This window comes from Diadema antillarum, unplaced genomic scaffold (assembly GCF_040938485.1).
Source record: "Diadema antillarum isolate AM-2024a unplaced genomic scaffold, OU_Dant_1.0 seq00001400_RagTag, whole genome shotgun sequence".
Classification (NCBI taxonomy): domain Eukaryota; kingdom Metazoa; phylum Echinodermata; class Echinoidea; order Diadematoida; family Diadematidae; genus Diadema; species Diadema antillarum.
The window spans coordinates 126,996-151,676 of record NW_027272155.1 but is presented as its reverse complement, the minus strand read 5'-3'; the positions used below and the strand labels follow the sequence as shown (position 1 = coordinate 151,676).

Below are 24,681 nucleotides of genomic sequence, written 5' to 3'. Positions count from 1 at the left end.
TGATGAAGTGAGTCTGCTGCCATCTTTTTTCACTCACTTAGGGTCAATATTGCATCACTCTTGACTGTGATCCTGACAACAGAAGGGAAATTCCATTACCTCACAAAGTAAGTACGCTGACCTTGGACATGTCATGTTCATCATGAGGGATTCTGTCAGAGTAACTGATTTCCAGGCAGGGCAATAAATGCACCTGTTATCTGCTACTGTTTACTTTTCTCTCTCTCTCTTTTTTATATTTATATGTCTGTTTATTGTTTTTTTTTTTTTTTTTTTTTTTTTTTTTGCTGATGTGATTGGTATTGTTAATATCATCAAATGTTCATAGCTGTCTTTATCAAAAATTGATAGTTATATCTATAGCTATTATCTATCTCCAAGACATTCTTTATATTCATCCATATATTCATCTATCTATCCATCTATCAATCTACTTCTCTGTTGAGGAGCTGTTAAGGCCCAGTGGATAAAACCAGAGACTCTCAGTGACAAGGTCCCAGGTTCAAGGCCCCTGCTGGCTGCAGGGGTTGAGCCCCTAGACTGTATTGTCATTTTTATAGTCCTTTGGATGAGACTTCAAGCCTTCAGTCCTGTGGTTGCTAGCTTTTAATACAAGCACTCATTGCTTCCTTAGCAGCCATATAAAACTGTCTAGAATACAGTGTCTATCTATCTGTCTCTCTGTCTATCTGTCTGTCTGTCTATATATCTATTTCTCTATCAGTCGATCTCTCTCTCTCTCTCTATCTGTTTATTTATTTATTTATTTATCTATTTATCTATTTATCTATCTACCTATCTATCTATCTCTATCTATCTATCTATCTATCTATCTACCTATCTATCTATCTACAGTGTATCTATCTCTTCATCTACACTGTATCTATCTACATGTATCTATCTATCTACATATCTCCATCTATTTCTCTATTTCTCTATCTATCTATCTATCTATCTATCTATCTATCTATCTATCTATCTACCTACATTTTTGTATCTATCTATCCATCTTTCTATCTGTGTCTGTTTATCTATTTCTCTATCTCTCTCTTTATATCTATCTATCTATATATCTATCTATCTATCTACCTATCTATCTATTTATCTAATTATCCGTCTATCTGGCAGACTGTCTGCCAAGTATTTGTCAGGATGTACATCTAACTGTTCAAAGTTAAACTAAATAGAGATATTGTCGTTCATAGCCAAGCACAGCAGTGTTTTAGCACTGACAGAAGTGATGATGGCAGATATACTGTTTCCATGGCAACTATGGCAGGAGCCATGAAAGTGTTTGCAGTTGTGGAAGTAAAGATGATGTCACTTATGGTAGAAATCATAGTGGTCTTCATAGATGGGGTAAAATGGTAGAATGTTCAGTAAGAACAATGATGCTGATAATGATGACTCTAGCCATGTTGGGAGAAGCTATACAAATAGCCAAAGCACTACTAAACAGTAAGTCACGAGTGATAGATTGCAATATTGTTGTATCTCTTCTTGTTGACACCACCAGCTGTGAAATTCTGATTCTGGATAAAATTAATTTTGTTTGTACTTTCTTGCAGTGTGATGCTGAGATTGATGGAGGAGAAAATAGAAGAATCAGATGAAAACAGACTGAAGCAGCTATTCAGGAGGTGAGAATCACATGAAACCCCTTGCATCCTGTCAAGGATGTGCAAGGCATATACAATGTAGGTCCTGTCAACCATAATTATTATATTTGCATGTGTCGGTTTTTGAGTGTAGGGTGATGTTTCTCAGCATTGGCAAGAAATGTCTTTTCAGGGTGTATTTTTGTTTCTGTTGTTTTTGATGTTTTTAAATGAGGTTAGTGCAATTTTCAAAGCATAATTGCAGACCTGAAAGTGTATAAAAAACAATCCATGATGATTGTTAGCCTCTCATCATGGAGGAAAATGTCATGCAAATTTATGGAAAATAAAAATTTGATATTGAGAGCAAGACTATACCAAAACCACTATCAGCAAACCATTAACATCCAGGTGATCCTCAATCCCCCTCCCACTTCTCCAAAGAGAAGCAAATATTTGATAAGTTTAAACATATGAATGGAGGTACCTGTTATCTATGATTGGCTACCCTGAATATCATCCGTGTATGGATCTGAGTGTCATATAAATGCAGCCATCATTCACTTGTGAGATCTATTAGGAGAAAAAAAAAACACATAAGTGGCTAAGCTGCCCCGTCCCCCTTTGCACAAGAAATCTTTTTACATTGTGTAAGTGGTATGCTTTATGAGTAATGGTCATCTTTTGCATGATCTATCTTTCCAACAGGACTGAAAGTATTGTGGAGAAGCTGATTTCAAACTGGATTGCCCTCTGCATGTACAAACATCTTCAGGTGAGTTAAAATTGTTACACTCTTGTTTACTTTTGATGACATTACATTGTATTATAAGGACTCTTAAATAACTGTTATTTGTAATTTTCTTCACACCCGCTAGTCCTGTAGTGTGAGTGACCTTGCCGTCGTAATGCAGACTAGGTATATTTTACCATACGATAATGTGTAGTTTGTGCTGCCGAAGCCTTATTTAACTGCTGTGGCAGTGTTGAGCTGCTTGAGATGTGTGCTCAATTGTCATTACCATCTGTGAAATAAAAGTCACTCAAGATACATTTGTACATCTCACCCAGCTGAGCATTAAGAGATGATATCACATGAACATTTCTGCTCTTACAGTACTCTGCAAAGTCAGCTTTGTCATAGAGCCCATGAAATTTCAGTTTAAATTCTATGTAAGTTAGATGTTTCATTCTGACAAAATGTTGCATTTTTTCTCTCCAATTGATTGTCTCATTCTTCTTTGACCGACAGAAAGAGGTCGCTTACCCACTGTATGTCCTGTACCAGGCCATCAAGGGTCAGTGTGAGAAGGGTCCCATAGATGCCATCACCGGCCAAGCTCACTACTCCCTCAACTTTGACTATCTGCTGGACGAAGATATCACATTCCATGAAGTTGTAAGTACAAGCAACCACCGGCTGAGTGTTTCACAGTGTCTGAATATATGCCCAAGCTTGGACTCACTATGCTAGATTATGTACACGACTAGTGCATGATTGGCCCAAGTGCAATATCTGTTTCAGTGAGGCGGATCAGAACAGCAAGGGGATTGGTTATACAGTCTGGAGTGACGTATGACAGAATATGCTCCTTCTGTTGTTGCTTTTAAAGTGCATTGATGACATTACAATATTTCCATGCATGAAAGAGATGTGTTGCAAAACAGTGTTCTATGATGCAACGATGAGTGTCACATGACAATTCAACCAGTCACATGTCATGTTAGGAGTTCGCCATTTCAATCCTGTACGTACATGTTATACTTTCCTACTTAATTTGAAATATTTTTGTGAAGAATATTTGCGATGCATGTGACAAACTACTCAGGTGCACTATCAACGGATACAATGTAGAGAGGATTCCAGATAGACAGGACTGCAGTGAAGGGACAATGATAAAGATAACCATTTGATGGGGATGAAAAGTATCATTAACCTGTTTCATTGGATGTTTTGAAATCATGGGAGATTTTCCACATGACTTTCTGTGCAATGGGAAAGAAAGGTAGTCTAGAGAAGATTTACGTTAGATATTCAAACATGTATTCTTGGAGATCCACAGTGTCATAGTGTGCATGTTTCTCTTTTATTTCTCTCCGTTCTCCCTTCAGACTGTCCAAGTGGTGGACAAAGACCACAAGGTGACCGAGCAGGTGAAAGTGCTGGACGTAGACACCATCACCCAGGCCAAGCAAAAGATCCTGGATGCCATCTACTGCAAGAGGCAGCGCTCGCAGCAGCTGAGGTCGTACGAGGTGGACCTGGGTGAGTCTTGGGAGTAGACTGTGTAGTGATGATGTCACAGAGCCATCATTGCCATGGCAACTGACTGAGAGATCATATGGAGCAGGATGCTCTATCCTCATAGGCCTATCAGTCTAAAAAACTTGCCAACATTTAATTAAAAAAACACTGCAAAATCAGGTGGTTTGGCTGATGAAAATATGAAGTTTTCTATTTCTCTAAACTTAAAAGTACCAATACCTTTTAATACATACCTCCCATCCAAATGTTAGTGTTGAAAAATGTTAATGTTCAAGGTGTTGCAGTTTTTGGGAAGTATGTTTATACACCAGATATCTAATTTAGTCTAACAAGATTGTTTGGTTAAAGTCATATTTGTTTTTCGGAAACTTTAGCAGTGTTGAGAAAAGCATCAGAGCACTGGAAATTTGATATACATAATATAATCAGGTGGAGGAGAAAATGTCAAAGAATTACTTTGGCAAGGTCAAGCAAAGTCATGATATATGAGGACATACAATAGCAAACAAGCAAATGTGATTATTACAGGAAACCCAATCTGAACCATGGCTGCACAGAAGCAAACACAAACTACAAAGTAGAAAAGCACTCTGAGAGCGCAGACCTCCGCCAAGCAGTTACTTTCCACCATGATCTTGCTCTTCCCAAAGAGATTTTTTTCCTCTCCACCACTGGGGAAAAGCTCTTTGGGCTCTTCCATAAATAGGTATACATGCTGAAAAATTGCCCGATTTCCCAATATGGAAGCCTTTGTTACGTCATAAACCTTCAGCTGCGTGGCGCGCGCCTCGCCCTAGCAGAAACTAGAGCACACACTTTAGTGCGCGTTTGAAAACCTCAAAAATGCGCAGCTTGAACTCCCAAGTTTATTAACCCTGGCTGTCAAAATATCAAAAATCCTTCATAAAATATCAAAAAATTCTCAGATCACTACCAAAATGTAATCATTTGTTACTTGGGTCATTCTCAACCTTTCCTGTAAGTTTCATCAAAATCCGTAAACTACTTTTTGAGTGATTTTGCACACGGACAAACTAACAAACAAACAAACAAACAAACCAACGGTAACGAAAATATAACCTCCTCCCTTGGCGGAGGTAATAAGTGTGAGATAGACAGAACTATCAGTTGTGGGAAATTTGTAATTACTTTCCCCCTCAATCTATCTGTCTTTCCCTCTGTTTGTCTGTCTGTTTATCTGTTCATGCATCTCTCTTCTTTTCTTGATTTGTGTGTATGTTTGTGTGTGTGTCTGTTTGTCTGTGCAGTATTACTGAATGGACAGTATGGTCAAGTGGTGCTGAGGGATCAAGACGAGATGACCGACGTGCGGGGTAGCTGGGTGCGAAGTAACACCGTTAGGACGTACAAGGTGAGAGTCACTGACCACTCTCTGCCCACAGGTCAAGTGAAGTTACAGTGACCCTCATGTGTGGCATTATATAGAATCATACTGAAGTCTTTTTTTTTTAACCCCAACAAGTCCTTTAATGTGTAGTTGGTGTGTGTGTGTGTGTGTGTGTGTGTGTGTGTTTGTGATGGGTTTTGGGGATAGTTGTACTATTTTTTTTTTTTAACTGGACAACACGATGCAGTTTCTTTTTTGGAGATTGAGTTTTTCAAGGCTTGGAATTGGAAATTGCACGCTAGGGTTAAATCATTGATTTCTTGTATTTATATTATCAAGTGTCTTATTCAACCATACTGATTAATTTGTAACACAGTCAGTGTGTTGCGACAGGGGACATTCAAAGTTACACGATTGTGCACACAACATTTTAGGTAAGCTACATCTTGTTTAGTGGCATATTCATCCTGTTCACTGTAGGAAGTTCACTGTTCCCAATCATACACAAATTGTTTGAAAAAAAAATGGTTTGGCTTTGTTATCTGAAGTCCAAACACTTTTGTTATTCATCTTTCTATTAATCATTTTCTTTAACCCAGAAAGACTTTCAGAAGATGAGGTCTAGTGTTCTTCCTTGAGACCTCTAGTGCTTCATAATAAGTATTTTAGATTTCATTAGACACAACTTTTTTTGTTGTTTTTTCTGGCATCCCTTATGGTTTAATAGATTTCAAACGGGTCATCCGTTGCCATAGTAAAGAAGGAAGAGGTCTCCTCGCCCCACCTCCCAGGTCCCCTGGACAAAACGGAGCTGGCCTTTACTTGTAAGTATGATGTACTTTATCACTATCTGGTAATGGTGGTTGCTTCTGCTTGAATCGTTGCTACCTGTTCTCAATAGTGTCTGCATTTTGTGTGTAAAGTGAAGGATGTACGGGAAGTAATGTGCAGAAAAGTCGAGGTGTTGTTTGCATCATTTGCGCTTGCGATGGGACTGAATGTTTGTACATTTGATATTGGTTTAACCAACCAGTAGCTGATGACGCATGGATTATGCCACTGCAAGTTCATGTATCACACTTGTCATGCAATCAACAGATGCAAAGTCTCAATACACAAAAATATATTGATTAAAAAAAGTAATCGAGATTAAAAATATCCCCCAATAAAGATGACATTTGATTTTTAATACTATAGCACAACTTTAATAACAATAAGTAAAAGTCATCCAATTCGTAAGATATAAGTCATATCAGAGGCAACCAATTGTATTATGATTATGTTATTATTTCATCTTTTTTGCTGTATAATCTCTGTATATCTGTGTAATTAAACTTTTAGTCAACGACTCAGATTTTATTTGAATAAAGACCTTTTAATCAATCAATAAATTAATCAATCAATCAAACACGGTATATTTATGGCAATTCTTATCTGTAAAAACACATAGTTGTATTAGTGGATATACAAATAAGAAGCAAACAGTGATGTTGTCTACATATGAGAAGTGTTATTTTATTTCATTGTTTTCCCCGTTTGGTTTGAGTTCACAGTGTATTTCAGTCTTTTTATGTTGGACATTTGCACACCCTTTTGAAATACAGCACTTTAGAGTTGAATACCTCACACCTTGTCGTTTGTTTGTGTTGTGGTACTGGCATACATGTCAAATTTGTGTTTCATACATAACTTGTTTTTTTTTGTCATGTAGAATCCTTTCTGTATTGCTCCCTTCATCTGTAACATGCCGTTAAAAGGTTTGAGGCCAGTTTCAGAGACAACAACCTTGAGATCTGGCAAGATGTATTGCTTTACAGCCTCTCTCTCATTAGCATTTGATGTCAAAAGGTGGAAGGCATAGACACAAGTGTCAAAGTTTAATAAAGAGGATACTTGTGCCTGTTCTCACCTCTTCCTTGTTGCGTACCGCCTTGCTTTCAGCTTTGATATTTTCATCAACCAGCTGTACACCCTTGTCCAAAACTTGTTTTCAACACCCCAGTTGAAATGTGAACCTGCCATTAATTAATTTGGTTGCTATTGATGCGGGCTTGTCCCTTGTGCAGTATTAACTAGCAGCTGAGCTTTTGTGGATGTCATGTGTGTGTAGTGAATCTCATGTGTTTCACTGTGTTAAAGGGATGGTACAGTATTGGTGGAGATGAGAATTGGGCTTTTAACTTTTTGCGAGATACCAAGAAAACACTTATGATATAGTACAGAGCATACCATTTTAAGAGGAATTCAAAGTTTATTTGATGAAAATCGGGTTTGGAATGACTGAAACATCCAAAAACAAAGTAAAACAAAGCAAAAGTAATCAAGTGTGGGTCCCACACTTTATTAGAATCGCTCTTTTTTGGATATCTCAGCCATTTCAAAACTAATTTTCATCAAATAAATGTTGAATTTCTCATAGAATTACATGCTCTTTCATATTTCATAGGAGGTTTCTCACTATCTCACAAAAAGAAAAAATGTTAGAAATGTGAAATTAGGTCTCGGCCAAAACTGTATGATCCCTTTAATAATGATATAATGGCATGTAGCTTGTCTGTAGAAGCGAAGGGAATGGATGTGTGCAAACATTAACCCCTCGTCTCATTGTGATTCGTACATTTGCACTTCAGTGAAAGAAGAATTTGTTTTTGTGTCAAACTGTCACTGTTCGTTCCCCCCAGATGTGCCCAGGTTCACTGAATCTTATTCCATGTGGTTATCGGATAAACAGGCCCGGTACATCAGATTGAATGGTGAGGCAAGGATGTGAAATTTGCCGGAAACTTGAAACAAAACAAAAGCGACACCAAATATAACTTACAAGCGCTTTCCACAAAACCACTCACTACCCTGTATACACATTTTGTATACCCCTCACAAGAGAAACTCCTATTATGTATATATATGTATCTCTTTTCATTGCATTGTTCTGAGCAGCTTCCTGTTGTGAAAATTTCCATCAGTAGCATTTTGAGATGAGTCCTTACATGATATCGTAATGAGTCTCACTTGTTATCACCCAAAGATTTTAAAGGACCAGATGCCATATGTCAGGATATAATTGACTGTAGAAATGGCAAATTTCCCCCAAATGTATGTCATTCTTCACTCCGGAAAGCAATACCAAGAATTTCATTAGAGGTTACGTAAACATTAGGACGTAACACCTTCAGGGGTAAATTGTCATCCATATTCTTTTAACCATGAGGGAAAGATGAAAATAAAATTGTTAAGAGGTAGTTGCACACAGAAAGATGGTACATAGCAAATATTGATAACAAGCAAGGAAATTCTCGATTGATCAAAAGTTTGAGCTCAGAATTCAACATGCCTACTTTCAAAGATGATTACTCCCATCAAATCCCTCTATTTCTTTTGTGTACAGATTTAAACTTTTATATTCAAACTGTAAATTCCTGATGCTCAAAATCTCTGAACAGCTCAGCCTTTTAAGATAATTTAATTTGTGTTGTAATATTGAGTAATTTTGTGCAGTCATTTCCCCATTATGTAATTCTTGTATCATATTAATCTGTTATATGATGATGTCTTTATGAGAAATCCAGAAACCTGACTCAAGTTATACACAATTGTTCTGAGCAGATGATGGGTCGTTTCTGTATAGCTGTCAAATTTGTCATTGGCACGACTATGTAGAGTGTTATTGGGTGATAGTATAATTGGATGCATTTCAGATGAAACTGCTCAGGACTTGCAGACTTTTCTATGTTGCTATCATCTGTTTTCTCCTTGGCACATATATCCACCTCCTCCTCCAACTCACCTCCTATGATAAACTTAACTCAATGATTTGTGTGTACTTCGTGTTGCAGTGGTTTTGGTACTCTAATCTTCACATCCTCCGCTAAATGTATGTCCTTCCTTTCACGTGTACGTTGGCTTCTGTCGCAAACTTTTTATCAGTATTCCGCCTTGAAAACTGTAGACACTCTTTTCTTCACATCTTTGATGTACTTAAACTGTAATCTTCAAATTGTGCCCAAAGGATGCCATCGTGCACACAGGGATACCATGGCAGCAATTGTGTGGAGATGAATAGTCCCTTGTCTCTATCATTCTGCACTTTTTGTTCTCATAAATGTAATAAAGCATTCATACAATGATTAAGGGAGTCATGTTAAAGAAAGTCCTCTCCCAGTTCACCCATTTAGAACAGTTTGAGTTTGCTACAACACGCATATCTCATAGACATTTGCCCGAGTATACTCGGGACTCGTCCTCAATGGGTTAAAGACACTCTAAACAAATTTGAGTCATTCAATACATATGACATATTTGGGTCCTTAAAAAATTCTAATCTGCGACTTTTTGTGGGTTTTTAGCTGGGCGGTCACATATATTGGATTTTCTTTTTATTGAAAGACAAATCTTATACAATGTCTTATTTTTTTAACAGATATCTAATGCAAAATGTTTCCCATATAGTAGATGCCTGGGCTTTTCAAAGTGGTTTTCCCTTTATCAGAGTCCTGTTTAAATGGCGTGTATATTATGAATATTATAGATACATATTAATGACACTGTTAGACACATATTGTCTGCTCTATTTTCCTAGTCACATTGTGCTGTCTTCTGTGTTGTCAGCTCTCTTTTTGTAAAAGATATATGGAAAGGGATTTATGGCATACGCTGTATAATAATTGCCACTGAGGTTCTCGTCTGTCGAAGGTTAACTGGTTGACCCCTCTCTCTATCTATATATGTGCCATCCCACAAAGAAAGCATATTGCCACTTTTCCAACTGCTGAGATATTTCTACAGTATCTTTCCAGATTTTTTTTTTCCTAATTGGTAATCTTTATGACTTTCTCATCCATGCAAAGTTTTTTGCTTTTACAAACCCTGTATTGACATTTTAACTGGGTATGATGACAACCCATACACCCTTCTGTCATGATACCATTTCACTGGTGCATAATTATTATGTGTGTCCAACATTGTATGTACATGTATATGTTATACGTAATGCACCTCCCTTTTGATGTGTTTCAAAGGGTGCATTTACACAGGCAAGTTTCTTATATATGTAGTAACATGGCTTTCAAATGATATTCATGACATATTTTCCAAGCAAATCTGTCTTTTCTCAAGCTTGCTCATTAAAAAAAAAAAAAAAAAAAAAAAAAAAAAAAATATATATATATATATATATATATATATATCTATATCTATATCTATATATATATATATATATATATATATATATACATACACATATATATATGTATCCTCAAGTCTGCATATTTACAAGGATTGGGATTTCAACTGCAGATAAAATGTTGCCGTGAGAGCATAACTTCTGTTGGTGTAGGCCTCCTGCTGTCTTCTATGCAAGGTTCACATTGGTAGCAGTGGATGTAAAGTGCTTGTTTGTAAATACAGCTGGCAGTACTGACTATTAAAGTATAACCTTGACCTGCCTATAAGCAGATTGTCCTGTCCAGTGACAAAGAAATCAGTCTTGTCTAATGATGATATATCTGTGCTCTGTGTTAATGTTGGTGATGGCTAGAATTGACACATCCTTCTGTTTGTGTTTTTTGTGTGTATTATACATTTGTATTTGGTAAACTTGTGAAGTATGATACTGCTTTTTTTGTGTGTGTATGTATAGTAACTAAAACTTGTGACTTCATTTAATATTTGTGTGTATAATTTGTAATCCATGTGCTATCTGTAATACTCATAGCCCCAAAAAGAATATAGGGTGATTAACCAGTCACTCTCTATTGTAGCATTAGCAATTGAAATCAACTGTAAAAGCATTAGAAAGGAGGCTATGCCAGACTTAAATATCAAACAAATCTAGATTTTGCTTTTATTGGCTTTGTTCTTATTTTTTTATGATACATGTACAGAGTAGTATACATTTTGTATTGTTTTAGGTGTTTGTTTGACTGCAAAATGAAGAAAAAATAAATACAAAATTAGCCATTCATATCAGTTAGAACTATATGCAATCAGAAACATTTATTGATTAGAAATATTCGAGATAGGGAGAGCTTTGTTGAGCAAGAAATAAATCTAGAAGGGACTTGTGAATTGTTGTAGCAGAGAGATAATTTCTTCTCTATTGTTTAAATGTGAAAAAATCCTGTAGTGAGAGACTAGAGTGACACAAAGGGTCTTCAAATATTCAAGCCCATGGCAGATAATGAATGCCAAACTTCACCTACCAGGTGTATTAAGAAGAAGGTCAGTGGGCTATTATCAAATGGCATTGCAAGGGATATTGGATATAACAATATAACATAAGAGACATACAAATATTGAGGGTATTGGGTAGTAGTACTTGTAATACCAGCGATGAATTTAAAAAGTGTGATTGTTTTGATGGAATATGTAGAAAACTGTTTCAGATATACAGAAATGCTGTATTATTGATAATTTTTTATTATAATAGTAGATTTTTCAGTGGAGCAGATGAATAAGATATGTAATGTGTCGCTTCCAGATATCATCCTTGTTTTGTTAATATTTTCATCATCTGATTCACAGCCTCAGAGATGCCCGTCCCAAGCAGTGGCCGGGCCAACCACGGCCGAACGTCGTGGGAGTACACACGCATCGACATGGACGTGGAAGAGGGCAAGCAGCTCTGGCATTTGGTAGGTCGGATGCGAGGACGGTCTTCAGGGGGATGGGATCATGTCATCACAAAGAGGCATTATTATTATCATCACCTGGCAGTAAAGAGAGAAGGCACAATAGCAACACCCTTTAATAGCAACACCCTTTAATAGCAACACCCTTTAATAGCAACAACTGTCTCCTGTGTGCTCACATGTAGCTTTAAACAAAAGATATGGAACAGCCTATTTTGTAGAAGCTTTTCTGTCTTGGAGTATTAAAAAGTCTCGGATGGGACATTTTAAGATGAAGTGCTTTCAGTTTTATTTTTGGCAGACATTGCTACTGTACATTTCTTGAAGCATGTGTTAATTGTGTCAGTTGAATTTGATTTCCAGTTATTTCATTATTATTTGTGGTAATAATAGAAGTAGTAGCAACAGTAATAGAAATATTAGTATCAGTAGTAGTAGTAGTAGTAGCACTAGTAGGGTAGAAGAAGAAGAAGAAGAAGAAGAAGAAGAAGAAGAAGAAGAAGAAGAAGAAGAAGAAGAAGAAGAAGAAGAAGAAGAAGAAGAAGAAGAAGAAGAAGAAGAAGAAGAAGAAGAAGAAGAAGAAGAAGAAGAAGAAGAAGAAGAAGAAGTAGTAGTAGTAGCAGCAACAGCAGGACAAGCAGCAAAACAAATTAGACTTTTAGCATTGATATTATTTTCATCATCATGATGATCAGCCTGTGTTGATACACTCTGTCATGCCTCAACTCAACAGGTGAAAGAAGACAGCAGTGTAAGCAAGAAGAAACCAAAGGATCAGAAGGTGGAACACAAACCAAAGCTTATCAAGGAAGTCTACACATCGAGACTACTAGTGACCAAGGTACGCACAGTGCAGAGGGGCCCAGTTACAGCCATGTTGTAATAGTCTTGTCGTGGACATCCACGAGTCAACTCATCATAAAAGTTCTGTATAAACCAACTTTTGGTGGGATGTAGAATTTGTTTGTAGTTAGTTAAAGCAGAGTTTACCTTCATTGTTGTCCAGTTGGAAGTATTATTTGCTTCTTTTGAGTGGTTTTTCAGTCATGCATCCCAATCCATAATGCATGTACACTATTAAATGAGACATGACTTATCGTTAAAGTGGATGGTCATGCACAAGAAAGGTGGTTTTGAAATTCCTCTCACCGGAAGTGTTTTGAAAGAAGAAATTTGCATATAGAGAATTATATATGCTAGAATCTCATCGAAATTTGGTGCTGTATGATACTGGTATTGCCATTATGATGATTATAATGAGGATGATGAAGGTGGTGATGATGATGATGATGATGAATTCGATGACGATGATGATGATTTCGATGGCGACGATGATGATGATGTTGACGATGATGATGGTGATGATGATGGTGATTGTTATCATCATCACAATTATCATTTTTATCATCATCATCACTGTCATTATCCTCATTATACCCCCGCCAAACGAAGTTTGAAGGGGGTATATAGGAATCAGCGGACGGTCGGGCGGTCGGGCGGTCGGGCGGTCGGGCGGTCGGTCCGTTGCAAATCTTGCGTCGCGAACTACTTCCTCAGTTTTCAACCGATTCCCATAAAACTTGGCACAGATGTGTGCCTTGGGTTGTAGATGTGCAAGACATATTTTTTTGACAGTACCCAAAAGTACGTTGCCATGGTAACAGCATATTATGGGCAAAAATGGGTACAAATCTTGCGTGGCGAACTCCTCCCACAGTTTTTGATCAATTTTTATGAAATTTGGTACAGATGTTCATCTGAATATGTTAATGTGCAAGACACATATTTCCGCAGTGGCAAAAAGTGCGTTGCCATGGTAACGGCATGTTATTGGTAAAATATAGGGCAAAATGCTTCATGGCAAAACTGCTTCATCAGTGTTCTTCCAATTCTCACGGAATTCATATTGAATGTTTGTCTTAGGATATAGGTCAGCATGACACATTTCTTGACAGTGACAAAAAGTATGTTGCCATGGTAACAGCTCACATATTATGAGCCAAAATGATGGAAAATTTTGTGTTGCAAACTACTTCCTCAGTTTTTGCCCAATTTCCATGAAACTTGGTACAGATGTGTGCCTTTGGTTGTAGATGTGCAAGACGCATTTTTTGACAGTACCCGAAAGTACATTGCCATGGTAACGGCATATTAATGGCAGAAGATCAAGGAAAGATCTTGCGGATTTAACTACTTCCTCAGTTTTTTGACCAAAGCTTATGAAATGTGGCACACACCTTGATCTTGGTGGGAAGATGTGGAAGACATATTTTTCGGACGTGTCGGAAGCTGCGTTGCCATGGTAATGGCATATAAATGGCAGAAGATCAAGGAAAGATCTTGCGGATTGAACTACTTCCTCTGTATTCGACTGAAGCTCATGAAATGTGGCACACACATTGGTCTTGGTGGGAAGATGTGCAAGACATATTTTTTGGACGTGTCGGAAGCTGCGTTGCCATGGTAACGGCATATTAATGGCGGAAGATCAAGGAAAGATCTTGTGGATTGAACTACTTCCTCAGTTTTTGACAAAAGCTTATGAAATGTGGCACACACAATAGTCTTGGTGGGAAGATGTGCAAGACATATTTTTCGGACGTGTCGGAAGCTGCGTTGCCATGATAACGGCATTTAAATGGCAGAAGATCAAGGAAAGATCATTCCTTGGGTAAGACTGTCGTCACGGGGCGGGGGTATTAATCACCTTAAGTGATATTTCTAGTTATCATCATTTGTATACTTTTTATTGCTATCAATATCATCTTCTATCCCCCATGTGTATGTAGAATGCTGTTCAGCATTTCTTGGATGAGTTCCTGAATGCCACCTTCTCCCTGGGGCCAGACCACACTAGTCTCCTGGCCCACATCAAGTTCCTCTTTGACTTCTTTGACAAGCAGGCAGAGAAGCACGGAAACCCCAAGGACAACATTGCCACCACCTGGAAAAATAATAGGTAAAGTTTTCATGCTTGATTCATTTCTGTCTTACCCTCGTTATGTTGAACCACCCCATTTCCCAAATCAATGTGTTATGTTTTTGTAGCTACTCTTTTTCTCTTTTTATTTTTTTTTAATACAATTCTTTCCCACACACCTCACTGTTTTTCTCATTTTTGATACCTTTTTGCATCTTCCAAATGTTCTGTATCTGTCAAGCTGTCTTTCTATCTATCTCAGTATATTTCGTATATTGTCACTTATTGTCCATTATTTATTTCGTTATAGTCCTGTTGTGGCAGCCCTGTCAATTTCATTCAAACCCTTCTAATATGAAACCATCCCCTTTTATATACCATTGTTCTCTTTTTATCTCCCCTATTTCTCTTTCTAATTTTTTCAATACAATCCTTTCCCCCTACACCTCACTATTTTCCTAGTCCTTGGTACCTCTTTGCATAAAATGCTCTCGATCTGTTATAAAGCTGTATCTCTCTATCAATCTCAGTCTGTATATTTCATTTATGTTGCTAATAATCCATTATTTATTTCACTATAGTCCTGTAGCTACATCCCTGCCAATTTCATTCAGTGTTGTTAATTGTTAAGTATTTATTTCCTGTTCCTCCTTATTATGCACCTGATAAAAACTACAGGTGCCTTGGAACTTTGGTGTCTTTATGAGTGCAAAAATATGGTTCATTAAACTGTGTGTTTGATGTACAAGTGGAGTACAATTAGAGTAAAAAAAAAGAGAAGGAATGCAGAGAAAAAGTGACTGTCGGTTGAGATACAAGAACACCATTACAGGGAAACTTTGTCATAATGAGCTACTGGGGACAAGTAAAATTTCCTCATTTTATCAGCTAAATACTGTATCTCGATCATTATAACAGTGATGAAAACAAGTACTACATATACTGTGCAAAAGGAACAGAATCTGCAAAGTTACCCCATATCAGATATCTCGCTATATCTCAACTCATTCCAAAGAGGTTCCACTGTATGTTGTGCCTCAGCAGAGGTCGCATGCATGCTTCTTCTTTTCAAGAGAGGAATGGTGGTAGATGCAAAACAGAAATATTGTATTGATAAAATATGAACAGAAGTGACTAATTTCTCTTCTTTCCCTCGACCCCCGTCTCTCACCACCTCTTGCAGCCTGCCCTTGCGCTACTGGGTGACGTCCATTTCCCACCCATCCTTCATCTTTGACATGCAGCAGTCGCTGACCGCCGACTACTGCATGAACGTGCTGACCAACATGCTGGACAATGCCTGCAGGAAGATTGTCCCCAAATACAACCTGGTGAGGTCACATGGCCACTCCTCTTCTCGCATATTTATCCAATATCCAATATCCCAAATTATCTATTATCTCTGGGATCTACAATGTAGGTTTGCCATGTGGTATGACTACTGTCAACCTTGCCTAACTGAAATCTGTGTATACTGAAGGAATTGCTTCGACTTTGGAGAAAATTCGACCCATGAGGGATTAAAATCAATAGAATATAAAGACAAGAGTATGCCAAAAGGCCTTTAATTTTATGATAGGCGATTATTTGACTTACAGTGTATGAGAGGTCGTCCTAAACAAACTTTTTTACTGTATATAGAGTTACTACATTCTTGGGAACAAGGGCATGTTTAGTCTTTCTTTCTTTCTTTCTTTTTTTTTTTTTTGGGGGGGGGGGGGGAAGGGAGGTGCATAAGGAGGGATTTTCAAAGCCCCGAATCACATAATCATGCTTCTGTGACACCTTGAAGAGACTGCATTTCAAAATTAGTTGTGTCAATATAACAGGAATTAAAGTTTAGTGCTCATACCAGGATAAAGTAAAATGCATTGTTACCCTAATCCAGTATCAAAATTTTACTGTGTACTACACAGACCTCACAAGGTCATTAGTACTCTCATTATTGAATGTTTCGTAGACACTAATGAGGTCTTTGAACATCAATGGATTGATAAAATAAAGAATGAGAATTTCTTCTGGCTGTCCTGCAATGTAACTTGTTGAGGATGGACTGATTTTGCTACAAGACATATTTTCCATAGACACTTGCCCGAGTACACTTGGGACTCGTCCTCAACAGATTAAAGACAATTTTAACAGTATCAATGCAGTAGATTGCAAGTACAATCAATGTACTCTGATCGGTTTCATGGTTGCCACACCCATAGTGTTGATTCTAGAAATTAACGGACTGTTGAAACACCCTTCACTTGTCACCATCCAAACCCACAGGATGCATCGCTGAACCGCATCCTGTACAGGCCAGAACTTCCCAAGTACATCAAGATGGTGGAATCGTACTACAACGCCATCGCAGACCTGCCTGAGATCTCTCTGGCGCAACTGGAAGAAGCCAGCCAACAAGTATCCAAGGTAACAATTGGCAGTTGAATCCAGCTGGATAAATCTGTCTATGAACACACCTCATGTTGTTAGTCTGTGTGCCCATCTCTAACAACATTTTGGGCAGGGGAATGTTCAGAAGGATGAAAATGCCAAATTTTGGGTTGATTGGATTTTTTTTTTCTTCTTCAGTATCATGCTACCATTGCAGAAGTAGAATCAGATTTGAGTCTGCAAATAGATGTATGGCAAATATTAATGTAGCATGATGGATGCAGATGAGTAAAAAAAAATTCTCTTATTTGAGCTCTTGCTCATTATAAGTGTTGTTTTTTTGTGGCAGAATTTTGGAAAGTGTCTTAATTGCTAAATTTATATGTGATTCATAATTTTTTTAAAAGTGTCTTTGAAGATTAGATTTCTTTCTTCTCATTAATTTTGGAAAATTGTTTGTACTGTCTGATTTTGTGCACATTCCATGAATGCAAGCAGTTCTATGAAATTTGTTTCAAATAGAAAACCTGCAGTGAAATTCAGAGGCACCAGAAGAAAAAATTATGAGCTGATCAAGCACTCTGGCCACAAGGACACGTTAGTCTAGGGACTAGTTATGCTCAGCCTTTGGTGTCAGAAGAATTATTATGTGATTATTATATGATATCATGTTCTGGTAATTGAAATGTTTTCAAACTCAAATCAGGATTTTTGATATATCCAGAATTGAGTTTGGAGGTGTTTGAATATATGCCATTTGAGAGACACTGTCTTTTTACTGCAGGGATGGTATACTGCTGCACGAGAAATAGGAATGGCTGTACTACTCTTCTATGTTTCTTTCTGACTGATCTTTATGTGGCGATAAACAGAGTAAAGTGATAAAAGCATCTCTTTGCTGTTGTTGTTTTTTTCAATCATTCTTCCAGGAATTCTCATCCTACTTCAGTAGACTAGGAATGCTGCACCAGCTCTATCAATTTACCAAAGAGCATACAGAAATGGTAAGTGTTCAAGGAAAAGTGTCTGTTTTTAATAGCAGCATTTTAGAGCACTCGTATAGTATCCATCTGCACTTAATTACTGTAAGTCTCAACCTTAATTTCAGGGAAAGAGTTTGAAATATGAAACAATGGATTTGAATTAGTCCATCAACTTTGACGAGGTAGGGCAAGTTTTGGTTGAAGTTGATGACTTTTTTATATAGTTGTGTTGCTGAATGAAAATGAAAGCAGTCTGTCAAAATCAAGATCAAATGAAAGTGAGTCCTTCAATACCGATGGCTGGTAAAGCCAGAGCTGATAAAAGCTGATTGTTTAGTGAAATATGACTTCATTTAAATTCAGAACTATGTCTCAGTTTGGTAAAGAATACTTTGTACAGTGAAAACAATGTGTCATCTCTTGTTAATGATGATACACTTGTAGTCCTCGTGCTTGCAATATTGTAGGAAAATGAGATGACTCTGTGTAGTGTTAAGAAAATGTGTCGGTCATGCAGGATGTTGGTATGAATGGATATGTGATAGAGGGCACATTATGTTCATGACACCAAAAAACTATTAAAACAAGATATATTATGTCTCCTTCTTTTTCCATTTTTTTCTCCTTTCCAGTTGGAAGAAATCAGTGCAATAATCGAGGAAAGAGACGACTAGCTTTCAGCGCGCATTGCGTCACCACGACTACCGGCAGCTCCATGGAGACCAATTATGCAATACTGAAAAAAGAAAATAAAATGAGAAAAGTGCAAAGTTGTACATAGGCAAGTAGGCAAAGGGTTCTCAAAGTCTGCTCTAAAACGCCATGGTGCTATACCTATGTGTGGAAAATGTGAATGCGTCTCGGTTTTGTGGTGTTGAAACTGTCCCCCCTCGAGACCTTGTATCTGTCTGTGGTGTATATTACCGAGAAAGATGCTGTCGCCGATTGTCACTGCCATGTTAGGGTCAGTGCCCAAATCTTTAGCAATACGTGTAGGTTGGTAGGCTCATCTTACAAAGGAGAGACCGGAGCGGAATTTATACAATATTTTGACACTCCCGAGAGTGTGCCATGAGGATGGTTCTTGCAGGAGGCTCAGTGGATTTAGCCAGAGAATCTGTGCAATATGGAACTTGACTTTCATCCTATGAGCAGCTCCTGGATATGCTCCGTTGACCTGCATCTACACTCACCATCAATTGACGACCAACAATCTTGAATCAAGACTTGGTCGCATTGCTGTGTGCCCACATGTAATACCGAAAGCAACACAGGGAAAAAAAAACTATGTACTAGTGACGGCGGTCGGAGGGTGCAAGCAGTAGTTCAAGTCGTATCATCATGTCTGTATTGTATCCTTCACCCCCTTCTCTGTGGTCGAAAGCGCATCGTGTTTCCGCATTTTTGACAAGTTTTGTCCACCATCTAGCTTTAGGGAGTTTGTGACGTGATCATGTAGAAATAGCCAAAGAGACAAATATAGACAACGTACATGTGACATATACCCAAGTAGTTATTTCCTGTGTTGGAACTTTCCATCAGTGTGACACTTCTTGAATGTATATGTGAGCTATGCCTCCCTTTGGGCTAGTCTGTGACAAGCTACTATGAAGAAGGTGCGTGTGATCATGTCAAATGTAAGTACAGCATAATGGATATTGCTCTTTGCTGTGGATGGACAGTCGTGCATTCCAGAACAGTTTCTCTTTTGCTGGACGGTGGAGACAAACTGCTGACGTGACTGGCCTCCGGACCTGACCCATCGACATATAACAGAGAACAAGAGGAGACTCTCCTCGCTTGACGATGGTTCCTCAGCAACTTCTGGTTCATATGGGACTGTAGACCCAATGAAGGTCTATCAAAGTCGCCAAGAAGAGAGTACAGAGGTGTAGTTAATTTTTCAGTCAATAGATTTGACATGTACATGTTTTTGCCTATTCACAGTTTTTGTTGGTTTTGTGGTCCGCCTTGTCACCAAAAATTTGAAGTACTCTCCTTGCTAGCCAGTACTGCAAGTCTTGAAGGCTCCAAAATCTGTATTTATTTCCTTGTCTTTTTTTCTGCAACAAGTCTCCCAGCTGTTGATGTAATACCTGAGGTATTTTCTTGTGGCAAGTCTTGCTGTTGTATTGAAGACGTAAGAGGCATTAGTAGGATTTTTTTTTCCCCAAAGTTCAAAGTCACTGCGTTCTGCAAAGAACCGTTGTAATGGCACCGCCTTATGGTGATTATTTTCAGGAAAAGCACAGACTGACTCTTCAGCATAATTGTTGCATACAATATGTATACACATTGTAGTTGTATTGTTGCAAGCCCGCATACGTCTACACATGGATACCACATTCTTGTTCTGCAGATATAGATTTTCAGCTATGCCAGAACATATGACATATTTCATAGGGAAGCAAAAATAAATGAGAAAAATAAATATATAAATGGCATGATTATTTCAGATTCTCATCATAAAGGCAAAGACTTACAAAAAGGGATAAATGTGATAAGTCTGATAAGTCATACAGCCGTATACATTGCAGCTGCAAAAGAAATGTCTAGTTGTACATGACACCTCTAAATCCTGCAGCTACAAAATGTACTTCTGTGATGCCAGTGGTGCAATTATGAAGTGATTCATCAACCCCCCCCCCCCTTCCCCATTTTGGGTTTACCATTAATCCTGATGGATGCAAATTCACTTCAGACAGGTTGCATGACTTCTGTGGAGTTCTCTTGTCATCATGCTGGCTGGCATCATTAATACCCAATTTGTCCATTAGATCTTCTTCTTAGAATCCATGCGAGATTGAGATATAGTCTGCAAGAATGATCTGGCGTAGTCATGTCTGTTTTTAATACTGTATTGTACTTTAACTGCTTGGTCTGTTATTGGTCTGTTTCATCATGCAAGTGCATGTCCCATCCAAAGTGTGTTTACTAATTGTGTGTTGTTTGTACATACTGGAAACAGTACTAAAAATGTTTGAGACATGTAATGATTTGACCATGTCCGTTTTGTAGGCCAAGGTTACTGTTTTATCCCCCATCTCGATGAGCAACAGGGTTTAAACGTGAAAGTAGAATGAATGTTTTGACGGAGAGTCTTCTATGTCCCTTTGGGATTTGTTTTTCATGTTGTCATGATTCTGTGTTTGGGAATTGTCTTCTGTCCAGTAAAGTATGCCTATTGGCAGATCCCTGTCGTACAAGGGAAATAGGGATGTAGCGTTCAGTGTGACTGATTCCTCGTGTTACCAAGACAATGCAACCCACCTCGTGGTTGGCAGCCAGAAGGGTTTTTAACTCTCATCCCCGAATTTGCCGCAACAGAAGGTGACAAGACACTTGGCAAAAACTTACTTCATTCCCAGGTGTGAGCAATGTGACATGGGAAGGGTGCGTTGTGGTCCAACCCTGATGACTTTCAAATTAATGTGAACGTTTCCTGCAATTACGGAATATACTCTTGATTGTCAGAATCTCATGTCCTGTGACAAAAATGAAATGCAAATATTTGTGATAAGTATATATTTTTAATGTTTCTGTAATATTATTTTCTTTCAAGTGGTAATGGAGATATGTTTTGTTTGTGAACTCCAAGTAGTTGGGGCAAATAATTGAATTGTATGAATATCAACTTGCCATCCAGTATGTGGGACTACAAACCCTACAAAGAGAGAGAGAAAAAAAAAAGCTCAAACGTGCGCAGAAGGGTTTTTGTCTTGTCTACTTCAGTATCAAAGAAGTTTATTCTTGAAAAGAAAATTCTGTAACTTCCAACGAACAAGTCAGAAACAGGTTCCACTATATTTATACATATATATATTTGTTACCCATGTACAACTATAAAAGATAAAATAATTTTTCTGGCACCAGCCGGGTAAGAATTAATTCCCACACTGGGTATGACAATTTGATGATATTCAAACTGTGTTGATTGTTTTGTACTTTTTTATTTATTTCTTGAAAAAAAAAATATATATATATTTCTACCTGTGTCTTTATGTTAACCCACTTACTAAAATATATGAATATATATATATATATCTATATATATGTACGACTGAAATTTTGAAGAGGCTTATAATGCATACTTTCAAACTAATCTGATGTAATGTGTAATATCGTATGCGACTCATTTGTATGAAAACAAAAAAATAAATAAATGCTACCAGTACTGCTGGTCGAGTACATGAAATGATATGACGGCATTTTCTTCTTTTTTATTTCCACATTCTGTTTACTCATTTTGCTTCCATTCATGCAAGAAGAGTAGCTTTTGATCCAGGTAATAGGTCTTTTTCTTCAGTGAGTGGCGTCACACGATAAGTATCATTTGTTTCAGACATAAAACAAGAAAAGGGTACTCCCATTATAACAATGTCATTGAGACTGGCAGTTTTCTTTTGTTATATCAAAATTTTGTTATACAATGAAACCCCGTTATAACGAGGTCCGTGGGACTGGCGATATTACCTCATTATAACTGGTACCTCATTATAACCGTACGCATCAAAAACAAAGAAAAACATAAGCACGACATCATATACCCATCAATCAAACTTACGGACATCCTTTGCATTGTTATTACACAATTATGGATCATTATTGTTGCGAGAATAAAGGGAAATTATTTGTGAATTGATACAAAAAAAGACAAAAAAAGTAGGGATCGAAATGCGTTAATACTTTATTTTTCTTCCGAAAATCTCTTCGCATAATAGTTGCACATTATATTCTTGACAAGTAGGCCTATATTATGTTTGTGATTCTTTCTACACCCATCTCTTCCTCTTGTATTGAACCATTCTGAAAGAATGATATTTTTTGTTTGTGAAATAGTGTAAAATGACAATGAACAAAATCAGATTGTATAAAATGCGTTTAAGTTTTTCTAAACACCAGCACAAATAGAGTAACATACATGCGTTGTTTACCGCAACTTTCGAGGTATTTCACGCTGTTGGTGCCCAGCGGGAATGCGATGATTTCACGAATCATTTCAGCTGTAATCTTATACAATGTGTAACAGGTGTATAAGAATCCAACTTTCATAATTCAGACAGAAAAGTTAAAACCTCAAACTTTTTGATACGGAAAAAGAAACAAGGCATATTGACTTTATCTTTAAGGCTTATTATCGCTTTTTGCTAATTTTCTCAGCTTCACTATTTGCAACTGAATCAGGGTGACACGGTAACAGGTCATACATACATCAAGGACATTTGGGGTTTTTTTTGGACAAAAACAAAAAGTGACAAGGATACATCTGTAAAGATTCAAGAAAATAGAGTTGTATTTATTTCTGGTCCCTCGTGTAGATAAAGAGAGGGTATTTGTGACTATAGTATTCATACAATATTCATACATACATTTATTCAGTAATTAAAAAAAAAATTGTTTCGATATAAAATGTTTACAAAATGTAGCAGGTACAGTTCTGAGAAAGCCAGAGGCTTGTTAAAATAGAATGTACCCTTGAAAACAAATCATACACATATTGCAATTTAAACATTGAAATATCAAATGATAAAAGGAGCACAGAGAGAATGAATCATATCAAAATAAGCACAAAATTGAAATTAACAGAAATTACCAATAACATCAAGGGAATGAATATAATCACAAAGTTACATGAACTGAATTCCATTCAGTGCACATAATTTGATTCACAGATGATGATTATTACAATTCATGACACAATTCATGGATGACACCTTTGTCACAAATGGATTAACATTCTGGAAAATTCTTTCGAAAATTTCTACATTCAAAGAAAATTTTCACTCATGGCTCTACTTACATTGTAATTACAATAATATGCATGCCACAACTCTCCAGAAGAAGTTATCGACATATTTTTATTCAAAAACAGTGTTAGTTATCAAAGGCGGCATAATACATGTAAGTGTTAGTTATCAAAGGCGGCATAATACATGTAAGACAAACACAAACAGAAGCATTAAATATGTGCACGAGATAAAAATGCATGACAGTACAGATGCAGAGTCCCTGTGATGTATATTTATATTGCACAATAACACTGCATACAAGACACAATTTGGCTCTGTTTTAAAAAAGGAAAAGATGTCAGTGGTAAAACCTCATTTAAAGTTTAGTAAACTTCTCTTGGGCATACATATGTGAGCATTAATCTGAGTGTACATGTATGCTTTTGAATACACTGTACATTCTTATGTATATATTTGTGTGTATTTGTATACATTTGTATGCACAATATACATTTTCTGTGTGTGTACATGCATTGTATATATCTTGAATTGGCAAGAGTTAATCGAGTCAAAGCTAATGAAATCTCTAAGACCCCGTTTACAGTGCAGGGTTGGGCCAAGCCCTGGCCATTCCCAGGCCGAGCACGGCCTCAATTGCGGTACTCTGTCCACAATTCTGTGAGTTTATCCACAATTCTGAGAGTTTACAGTGGAGGACTGGGCCCGGGCTTTTAATTCAAACCTTTCAATATTTTGTCGTACGCTACTCTGCTTGTAAACAAACGAGTATTTGGGAGCACGCCGCTAGCAATTCGGTACCAGATTTGGCCCA

At 37.4% G+C, this 24,681-nt stretch overlaps 2 protein-coding genes across 2 annotated transcripts in view; both read left to right on the top strand.

The window, feature by feature from the left end:
* LOC139709024 (plexin-A4-like) overlaps window positions 1-1,644 on the top strand; it is a 49,081-nt gene extending 47,437 nt beyond the window's left edge. Inside the window, exons 19-20 of the mRNA XM_071620991.1 lie at window positions 42-107; window positions 1,569-1,644. Of these exons, the coding sequence (XP_071477092.1) occupies window positions 42-107; window positions 1,569-1,644 (142 nt within the window). The remainder of the gene's footprint in view (window positions 1-41; window positions 108-1,568) is intronic.
* A 1,448-nt stretch (window positions 1,645-3,092) lies between these two features.
* On the top strand, window positions 3,093-22,009 carry LOC139709023 (plexin-A2-like). Its single transcript, XM_071620990.1, has 12 exons — window positions 3,093-3,122; window positions 3,711-3,864; window positions 5,133-5,236; window positions 5,940-6,036; window positions 7,894-7,965; window positions 11,732-11,841; window positions 12,572-12,679; window positions 14,628-14,797; window positions 15,942-16,089; window positions 17,033-17,173; window positions 18,067-18,141; window positions 18,753-22,009. Exons 1-12 carry the CDS (start codon window positions 3,093-3,095, stop codon window positions 18,792-18,794), a joined length of 1,251 nt encoding a protein of 416 aa, XP_071477091.1. The 3' UTR covers window positions 18,795-22,009.
* Window positions 22,010-24,681: the final 2,672 nt, after the last annotated feature.

Excerpts from the sequence above, each read along its gene's own strand:
- LOC139709023 (XM_071620990.1), top strand. The coding sequence starts at position 3,093 with ATGATTGGCCCAAGTGCAATATCTGTTTCA. Across the intron at positions 6,037-7,893 it reads AACGGAGCTGGCCTTTACTT|ATGTGCCCAGGTTCACTGAA; the intron begins GTAAGTATGATG and ends CGTTCCCCCCAG. Across the intron at positions 12,680-14,627 it reads CGAGACTACTAGTGACCAAG|AATGCTGTTCAGCATTTCTT; the intron begins GTACGCACAGTG and ends ATGTGTATGTAG.